General features: G+C 42.8%; 1 protein-coding gene across 1 annotated transcript; it reads left to right on the top strand.

The window, feature by feature from the left end:
• Positions 1-1,167: 1,167 nt before the first annotated feature.
• Positions 1,168-9,115, top strand: LOC307205219 (vomeronasal type-2 receptor 26-like; the record flags this gene model as incomplete). Its single annotated transcript, XM_079957415.1, has 6 exons — positions 1,168-1,310; positions 2,173-2,464; positions 3,265-4,131; positions 4,737-4,964; positions 7,942-7,993; positions 8,214-9,115. The coding sequence occupies 6 exons, from the start codon at positions 1,168-1,170 to the stop codon at positions 9,113-9,115; spliced, it is 2,484 nt and encodes an 827-aa protein (XP_079813541.1).
• Positions 9,116-9,350: the final 235 nt, after the last annotated feature.

The following is a 9,350-nucleotide window of genomic DNA, read 5'->3' as shown; positions in this document are numbered from 1 at the left end:
CTTCTTTCATTGCTAACCTTATTTAGACACTGAGAAGAGCAGAAAGTTGTGCTCCTCAGAGGTGGCTGCCCAAAGGAGGACACACAGATCTCCGGACATTCCTGGATCCAATCAGAGACCAGGCTGACTTCTTTGAATCTGGGATGCCCTGCTCACAAGAGAACAGTTGAATGTTATGTTCTATGTATTCTGGGTTCTCCCTATGGCCTTCCTCCAGCTTATTCACTTCTATTTCTTCTTTATAGGAAGTGGAATTAAGTGGAGGGATATTAGGTGGACCTAGGAGATCAGGGTTAAAATCACCAATCAGTCATGAAGTTCACAGTGTGACCCTGAGCCAGCTGGCTGTCTTCTCCCTGCTAGTTTTTATAATCAGTAGCGACAAGGGTCAAATACCAATGGAACACAAAACCCACAATTCCTCTTTGAAACAGCTTTCCATTTTTCATTGAACTGGGAAGGTTCATCGGAACTCAGATTACTTGCTGAGGAACAACACTGTGAAGACCTCAAGAGCACTTATAACATCCTGTCAACCTTTAGTCTCCAAGTATAGCCTTTCCCTTAGGTGCTTCCATCAAGAGGGACACCTTATGATCTGCAAATCCAAGAGTGTTTGACCATGTAAAAATTGCTCAAAGAACACTCATATCAAACCCTATGCTCTGTGGTTTAGACCCCAGCACCACCTATGTCCCTTATAAGGGACAAGCGCACTACTCAATAACAAATATGCATTATTATTTTGATCTTACTATAAGTCACAGAGCTCAATGCTCTAAGGAGATAATTTAGTAATTATCTCAAATTGCTGGGTTTCATCATCCATCTTGATAAATCCCATGTACATTTTGTCAGGCCATGAACACAATCAATATCAGAGTGTGAAAGTGTATATAAAATAAATTCTGTGTCATTCAGAGCCCACATGAGACATTCTGAACATGCAGGTTTTCAGATCTTTGGCTTTTTCCCTTTATCAAAATAATCCAAAAGTCATTCAATGAGATTTCTTGTAATGCACTTTATGGTAGATAAGATAGAAATCTGACTTTCAGCATCCCTGTTAGCCCCAAGATGGTCAGAACATTTCTGCTGCTGATCTTTCTCTTCCTGTGGCTGCAGTTGCCTCCAACTGAGAGCAAGGAACACTCTGCTAGATGCACCATGGTGGAGCCTTTCCAGCTTCCATACCAGAATTATCAGAGAGGGGATCTAGTCATTGGAGGAATTGTTTCTTATTTCGGCTTTGTATTTGAAGAAAAAGATTTCCATGAGCACCCAAACACAAAGCTTATAGATGAACTCTTGTAAGTAAAATCCTATCCTTCATAGTGCAAGCTTGGTGAGGTCATGTTGGCTACAATTACACAAAGCATACGTTTCCCTGAGACTTTTATCAAAGAAGGGTGGTGAACATATATTTTCTTCTTTTTACATGGTGATCTTGTCACCTTCTTCTTTGTCTTGGGATTTCTATCTTCTACCTGTTCTTCTTTCTCATCATCTGATCCCATGGCTCTCACCAATTTCTCCCAACTTCATCCTCAACCTCCCTCTGTGTTTCCTTTCACACCATTAACATCTGGTTTTCCTTTGCAGCAAAGATTGATCCTCACATTCACAATCACTATCATTTAATTTTGCAGTCACAGTTGAATGTGACATATGAATATCATGGATTTTGGATTATATCTGTTGCTATGCAATGTAAACCATATTGGGTAATAATACCAAGTATTGCAACTGAGTTTTACGCAGAGTAGACTCATTGAAATTAAAACACCTTTGTCTGATCTAGTAATCCTAATGGGCCTTCTCTGAGTATAACTAACATTGGCCACAGCATTTTTGGTACAGCCATAATTTTATTAGAAGGAGGGAAGGATGGAGACTAAGGTACTGTGAAAGAATAAATCATGTTCCATCTGATTTGCTCTGGACTCTACTCCCCACCTACACCAAACACTAACTATCTGAGAGGCACCAGTAAGAATTTCTGAATTGGGAACTTCTCATCCAAAGAGTGTCCATTGGTTGCTGAAAGGAAATGAGGAGTTAAGAGAAGGATGTGGCAACTTATATACATGCATGTGAGCTAGGAAGTTACCTATGTGCTTAACAGGGAGAGGACGAGAATACCTCTGTCAAATAGTATCACTCTTTTATTAGTGGAGCACCAAAGTACTACCAGAATACTCTTTCCTTCGTGTTTGCTGTGGAAGAAATAAACGAGAACCCTAATATCGTACCGAATATGACCTTTGGGTTCCACGTTTATGATAGCTACTTAAATGCAAGGATGACTTATCAGAACACCCTGAAACATCTGTCCATCACAGAAAGGATTGTCCCCAACTTCAAATGTGACAAGAAAGGACAAAAGATAGCTGTTATTGGGGGACTTGACTCTGACATCTCTCTCCACATGGCTACTGTCTTAGGCATCTACAAGATTCCACAGGTATAGTAAGTGTGGGGGCTGTGAAGCTCTTCTGCCTCTGGTACAATAGTTTTCTTCCTGGTTTTCAATACTTCCTTTCGCTTTGGTTCATCTTTCTGAAAAAGGAAATGAGAAAGAAAAATATATAAATGATACAAAGGTCTGTGACTTTCCTTGGTTTTTTTTAGTAATATTTCAGTGTCCATATGGTGGCGCTGTGGGTTAAAGCCTCAGCGCCTAGGACTTGCCGATCGAAAGGTCGGCGGTTCGAATCCCTGCGGCGGGGTGCGCTCCCGCTGCTCGGTCCCAGCGCCTGCCAACCTAGCAGTTCGAAAGCACCTCCGGGTGCAAGTAGATAAATAGGGACCGCTTACCAGCGGGAAGGTAAACAGCGTTTCCGTGTGCGGCTCTGGCTTGCCAGAGCAGCGATGTCACGCTGGCCACGTGACCCGGAAGTGTCTCCGGACAGCGCTGGCCCCTGGCCTCTTAAGTGAGATGGGCGCACAACCCCAGAGTCTGTCAAGACTGGCCCGTACGGGCAGGGGTACCTTTACCTTTTTTGACTTTGTCTCCCATGTGTCACTGGGAAGCAGCAGGGGGGTTGGAACAGGTCGAATGCAGCAGCAGGAGTCTTCCTCCTGCTCCCAGGAAGCTGCACAAGGCCAGTTGCAAGAGGTCAGAGAAACCTGCCCCTCCTCCCCACCAACAACTGTTGGAGATATGTGTAATGTTCTTGTGACATCAACATGCATATACTTGGAATGAACCACAACTGTTTGCTCTAACTCTCCAATTCTTGTGGGATTGATTTCTTCCTCCAGATTGCTTACTGTGTATTATCTCCAGTGAGAAGCCCAGAGTTGCAGCCCCAGACATTCTACCGAACGGTGCCCAATGAGAAATATCAATATGCAGGGATTGTGATGCTACTTCTACATTTCCAGTGGACATGGGTAGGAATTGTGGCATCCGATGATGAAAATGGAGAGAGCTTTATGCAAACCTTAGTGCTAATGCTTTCATGGCATGGAGTCTGTACAGCTTTCAATGAAAAACTACCAGGCTTATCTCAGGGCATAGTTGATATCAGTTTCTTGGAACTCATTCGGGCTAAGTATTCTTTCCTGGTGGCCTCAGAAGTTCGCGTATTAGTTCTGTGTGCAGAACCTGAGACCATTACAGTTGTGAAATGGATGCAATATTTCTATTCAGTAGCTGAAGATATTTCAGAGAAGTCTACAGGCACTGTGTGGATTTTGACAGCCCAGTGGGCTTTCTCTTCGGAAACAATGCAAAGGTATTACGATATACAAGTCTTTGATGGTGCCTTGTCTTTTGCAATCCACACAGAGAAAGTCCAGGGATTTAAAGACTTCCTTCAGACCCTGAACCCCAACTCTCCAAAGGGCGATGGGTTCCTCCAGGCTTTTTGGCAACAGGCATTCAACTGTTTATTTTCTGCTTCCAATGGGCACAAGGAAAACACAAAGACCTGCACTGGCCATGAGAGCCTGGAGAGCCTTCCTGGGCATATTTTTGAAATGACCATGACTGGCCAAAGTTACAGTATCTATAATGCGGTTTATGCCATTGCACATACTTTACATCAGATGCACTCATCCAGGTCAAAACGCAGAATGATGTCAGGCAGAGGTGGGCTCGATCCTCCAAAACTGCAACCTTGGCAGGTGAGATTTCCTGTTAAGAATAAACCTTTGCAAAGTTGAGCCAGAGAAATGAGAATTATGAAAAATTAAGAATTGGTTTGAAAATACTAAGGTTTGTTTCTACCCATGTCTGCCCACCCATTCTGTCCACCAACAGCAACTATTTTCTAGAACCTGCATTTGTTTCTTCACTAAAGAGGGACATATAGGGCTATTTTCAAATGTGGTTACCTGGTCTGTTTTTTAGCTTGCTCCCAGTGATGTTCACTGATTATAGTGGGCCTGCAAGTTAAGGTCACTTTATGTTATTGGGGAAAAGTAAATAAACAGAGCAGGGAAAACCCACCATGAGCTGCTCTCCATTTTGTTTTCCCTCTCTCCCTGCACTTGCACTTGCAGGAGGGGCAGTTCCAGGGCTTCCTGACGTGGCACCATTTTGCCTTTGCACACTGATCCTCACGCAAGTGACAGGCCAGCTCTACTTGCTAGAAATACTTTGGTGCTCCAAATGTTGTAGACTGCACAGTTTTTCACTACTTTCCATTCTGTGAAATATATGGATGGATACTTTCTCTAATCCACAAAAGCTCTCCTTTTAAAACTTTGCCTTGTTTTCTTCTGCCTAGCTGCACTCGTTCTTGGGGAGTATCTCCTTTAACAACAGTGCTGGTGACTTTGTGTCCTTTGATGAGAATGGGGAGTTAGCAGGTGGATTTGATATTATTAACTGGGTTACTTTTCCAAACCAAACCTTCTCCCGAGTGAAAGTAGGAAAGATAGTTCCACAAGATTCAGAAAATGTAGACTTCAGCATGGATGAGGAAGCCATCACATTGCACAGATCTTTTAATCAGGTGGGACTATTGCTTTTTTAAAAAAATGAGATACTTTTATTAAGAATAAAAATAATAAGCTTAATGTAGATATTCTTTATCATTAATAAGTAAATTGTTTAAGTATGACCCATGTTATTTTACCATTGTACATGAGGTGAGAAGTAGATATTTTCTTCTTTAGAGTTCTGGGTTGAAAGTATATAATGGTAATATATTCCACTATATTGCATATGGAATATTGTTGGCCTCCTCCCTGATCACTGGCCAGGCTGGTTTTCAGACTGAGGAGAGTTACAGTCCAATACCATCTGGTGGACCAAATGTTCCACATCGCTGATATATAGGATTTCAACACATTTCTTTTTTAAAAAAAATAAATAATTTTTATTAACTGGCCAATCACATCAAATTAAATCACATCACATAAATTCCAAATTACAAAGCCAAATTTTTAAATTTTGTTGGGGGAACCCATACTTCAAGATCCAAAGGGGGATTCAGATCATCTTCTTATTACTGCGTTAATGTCCAAATCAGTCCCAATCAGTCCAAACAAAGTTCATAATTCTATCCAGTCTTATCTTGGTGTTTCCACATCATATCTTGTTCATATAATTTCTCTTTTTCCTTTACGATCTCTTCTGTTCGTCTCCTTAAGCCAATAAGCAAATATAATAATCCTGTGTGGATTTCCCATTCCTCCAAACTAAGTCCAGATGTTTTCCATATATCTCCTTCGTAGATAGCATTGCTCTTTCCATCATAAATTAGGCATTTGTCACTCTTAAGTCCCACCGAGAAGTTGATTTCTCTCTTTCTCCTCCCAGACCCAAGAGCTCCAACAATGCCTCCCAAAATGGCGACAACATTTTTAACTGCGTCATTCCAAAACTCTTAGCTTTCCAGCTTCGTCTTGAAACATTGCTTTGGTTTGAAAGTTTATCTCCACACAGCCTTAAATCCACAGCTTAAGTCCTTAATTTCTGACTCATTAGGGGAGGGGATTCTTGTTTAATCACATAAAAAAAGGAAAGGCAGGTTTCCCCCCCTCCCCCCTCAGTCATTTGTCGTACCGTATCTTGACGTATCTTCTCATATTTTATTCTTGTCTTGTTATCAGAGATCTCTTCTGTCAGCAGTCTTTACTCCCCCTTTTTCCTTGAAGTATGTGCAATTTATCTTGTCCAAATTGTTTCTTTTGAAGATTCTTGCAACTAGCGGCGCGAATCAGGGACGGCGTCCAGGAGTGCCGGAATCCCACAGGAGGGCTTTGTGCCTAGTGCCCCCACCCCCACAAATTCGGGGGTGGTATAGGGCACAGCAGGCAAGGGCCGTACCTCCCACAATCCTGGGGGGATTAAGGAGGCTAATTACCCCCATCATAGCCTCCAAATTACCTCGTGTGGGTCAGAGAGATGTTATTGTCAGCCATCTTCCGATGCGCCACCTAGTGGCCCCCCCTCAACACATTTCAATGCTTTGCACATTTATGTACGAGTAAACAAACTGAACCAAGTGAGATTTACAGCTCAGAAGACAAGGGGAGGCTAAATTACTGATTTGTTTTGAAAGAAGATTGATGGTCTTGTGGAGTTTCCTATGTTACCTTCTTTTTTAACTCCCTGTATTTCAAATTCTGGGGACGCAGTTGGCGCTGTGGGTTAAACCACAGAGCCTAGGACTTGCCGGTCAGAAGGTCAGCAGTTTGAATCCCTGCGACGGGGTGAGCTCCCATTGCTCGGTCCCAGCTCCTGCCAACCTAGCAGTTCGAAAGCATGTCAAAGTGCAAGTAGATAAATAGGTACTGCTCCGGAGGTAAGGTAAACGGCTTTCCGTGTGCTGCTCTGGTTCGCCACAAGTGGCTTAGTCATGCTGGCCACATGACCCGGAAAAGCAGTACGCCAGCTCCCTTCTCCAATAAAGCAAGATGAGCGCCACAACCCCAGAGTCGGTCACGACTGGAGCTAATGGTCAGGGGTCCCTTTACATTTACCTATTTGAAATTCTGTTGTCTTCCCTGTTCTCTCTCCAACCTCCATCTTTATGCAGATGAAGAGTTCAATATTGCTTCTCATTCACTCCCAATATTTACATTGCATTTTATTTCTGTATACAACACACCTTTCTGGAATAATGTAAATCAGCCGATTGATCTCTTCTCTTTGGTTAAAACTGTGTTGCTCACAAGGCACAAGAGAGCTACATTTTCTCCTCTTTTTATGGCTAGGTGCTGCCCCTTGCCTTGTGTAATGATCACTGCCAGCCAGGCTACAGCAGGAAAAAGCAGGAGGGGCTGCCATTTTGTTGCTATGATTGTGCTTCGTGTCCACATGGGATGATTTCAAATCAAATGGGTAGGAGACATCATCTGCTATTTTGTATAATGCTTCCTAATACCTATTTCAACTTTTCCCAGGGAATCTAGTATTACTATTTTGCACATTGTACCACAAAGCATTGTGACCAGCTCTAGCTAAGGGTACAACCAAAGCCAATATTTCTGATCACTAATTCCAGATGAAGCACAGAGTAGATGAACAATCCATGTACCTTAGGCCCATCAAAATGTAGAGCCTATTGCGGATTATGCATAATGGCAGGAGATTGTACAAACCGTTGTTACTATCCACTTACCTCTGATATCATCTGCTATTTTGTATAATGCTTCCTAATATCTATTTCAACTTTTCCGCTCTATTAGCAGTTCAGTACTCCTAAAGAGAAGAGCAGCTGAACTGATATCTGGAAGAAAAAAGAGACAGTTGGGGAAACTACATCCAGAACTTTTACAAAGGAGATCTCTGGAAATAGGTGTGGAATATGTCTAGTGTTCTCTGCCTGCTTCCCACATGCTACATTGTTAGGGGAGGGTGAAGATGTTCCAAACCCCCCACCCCATAGTTTTAGGTGTGTGAGCCAGAAAAAAGCATAAAACTGTCTCCTTACACAGAATAGTCCTCAGCCCAGCCTCTGAGCCCCAAGTGGCTGTTCTCAGGAATCCTCCATCACCATGAAGATCTCTCTGGGTGTGACCAACTTAGCTAAGGGTAACTAGCTAACTGGGTGTGACTAACTTAGCAAAGGCCATGTTTCTGATCATTAACTGCAGATGAAAGACAGAGTAGAACCTACTGCTGATTATGTATAATAACAGGAGATTGTACAAACAGTTTTCAATATTCACATATCTCTTATACTTATTCCAACTAATTAATGTCTTATTTGTTGGAACTCATATATCACTCATTTCATTTTTATTTTCTTCAGATATGGATGATTGTTTCCAATGCCAAGTTGACCAATTTCCAAACAAGGACAGAGATCAATGTATCCCGAAACGCCAACATTTTCTTTCCTACGCAGAACCTTTAGGGGTCGTTTTAGCTTCCTTAGCTCTGGTCTTTTCTCTGGTCACAGCTTGGATACTTGGCGTCTTCTCCAGGAATGGGGACACTCCCATTGTCAAAGCCAACAACCGGGACCTCACCTACACTCTGCTTCTTTCCCTCTTGCTCTGCTTCCTCTGCTCCTTGCTCTTCATTGGCCAGCCTCACCCAGTCAGCTGCTCTTTACGACAAGCTGCTTTTGGCATCATCTTCTCCATTGCTGTGTCTTGTGTCTTGGCCAAAACCATCACGGTGGTTCTGGCTTTCATGGCCACCAAACCAGGATCCACGATGAGGAAATGGGTGGGGAAATCTCTCACAAACTCTCTGCTTCTTGGCTGCTGCTCCGTTCAAACCAGCATTTGTGCTGCTTGGCTCTGCATGGCTCCTCCATTCCCAGATGTGGACATGAACTCTCTGATGGAGGAAATCATTGTGGAATGCAACGAAGGTTCTGTTGCGATGTTTTATTCTGTCCTGGGTTATCTGGGATTCCTGGCCATGGTCAGCTTCACTATGGCTTTCCTGGCCAAGAGGTTGCCGGACAGTTTCAACGAAGCCAAGTTCATCACCTTCAGCATGTTGGTGTTCTGCAGCGTTTGGCTGTCCTTTGTTCCCTCTTATCTGAGCACCAAAGGAAAGCAGATGGTGGCTGTGGAGGTCTTTTGCATCTTGGCCTCCAGCGCAGGTTTGCTGGGTTGTATCTTTGCCCCCAAATTGTACATAATTCTTCTGAGGCCAGACTTGAACAGCAAAGACCACTTAATTCTGAGGAGCAAATAGGAATCAACTTGTGTTGATACTTTTAATTTTTCTATTGTTTGCTGGCATTTATTGGATGAAAACCAGACAAAGTAATTCCTTGTCTTTCTCAACTCTTATCCTTTTAACCTTTTTCATTCCCAGATATAGCCTCCAACCTACATCTGTAATTCTGCGGAGAGAATAGGAATCAGGTTGCATTGATTCTTATAATTTTTGCATTGTTTTCTTGCAATTATTGGAAGAAAACCAGACA

The sequence above is a fragment of the Podarcis cretensis genome (assembly GCF_951804945.1).
Source record: "Podarcis cretensis genome assembly, chromosome: 16".
Classification (NCBI taxonomy): domain Eukaryota; kingdom Metazoa; phylum Chordata; class Lepidosauria; order Squamata; family Lacertidae; genus Podarcis; species Podarcis cretensis.
Note: the sequence above shows the minus strand (reverse complement) of the source record. Positions and strands in the feature narration are given on the sequence as shown.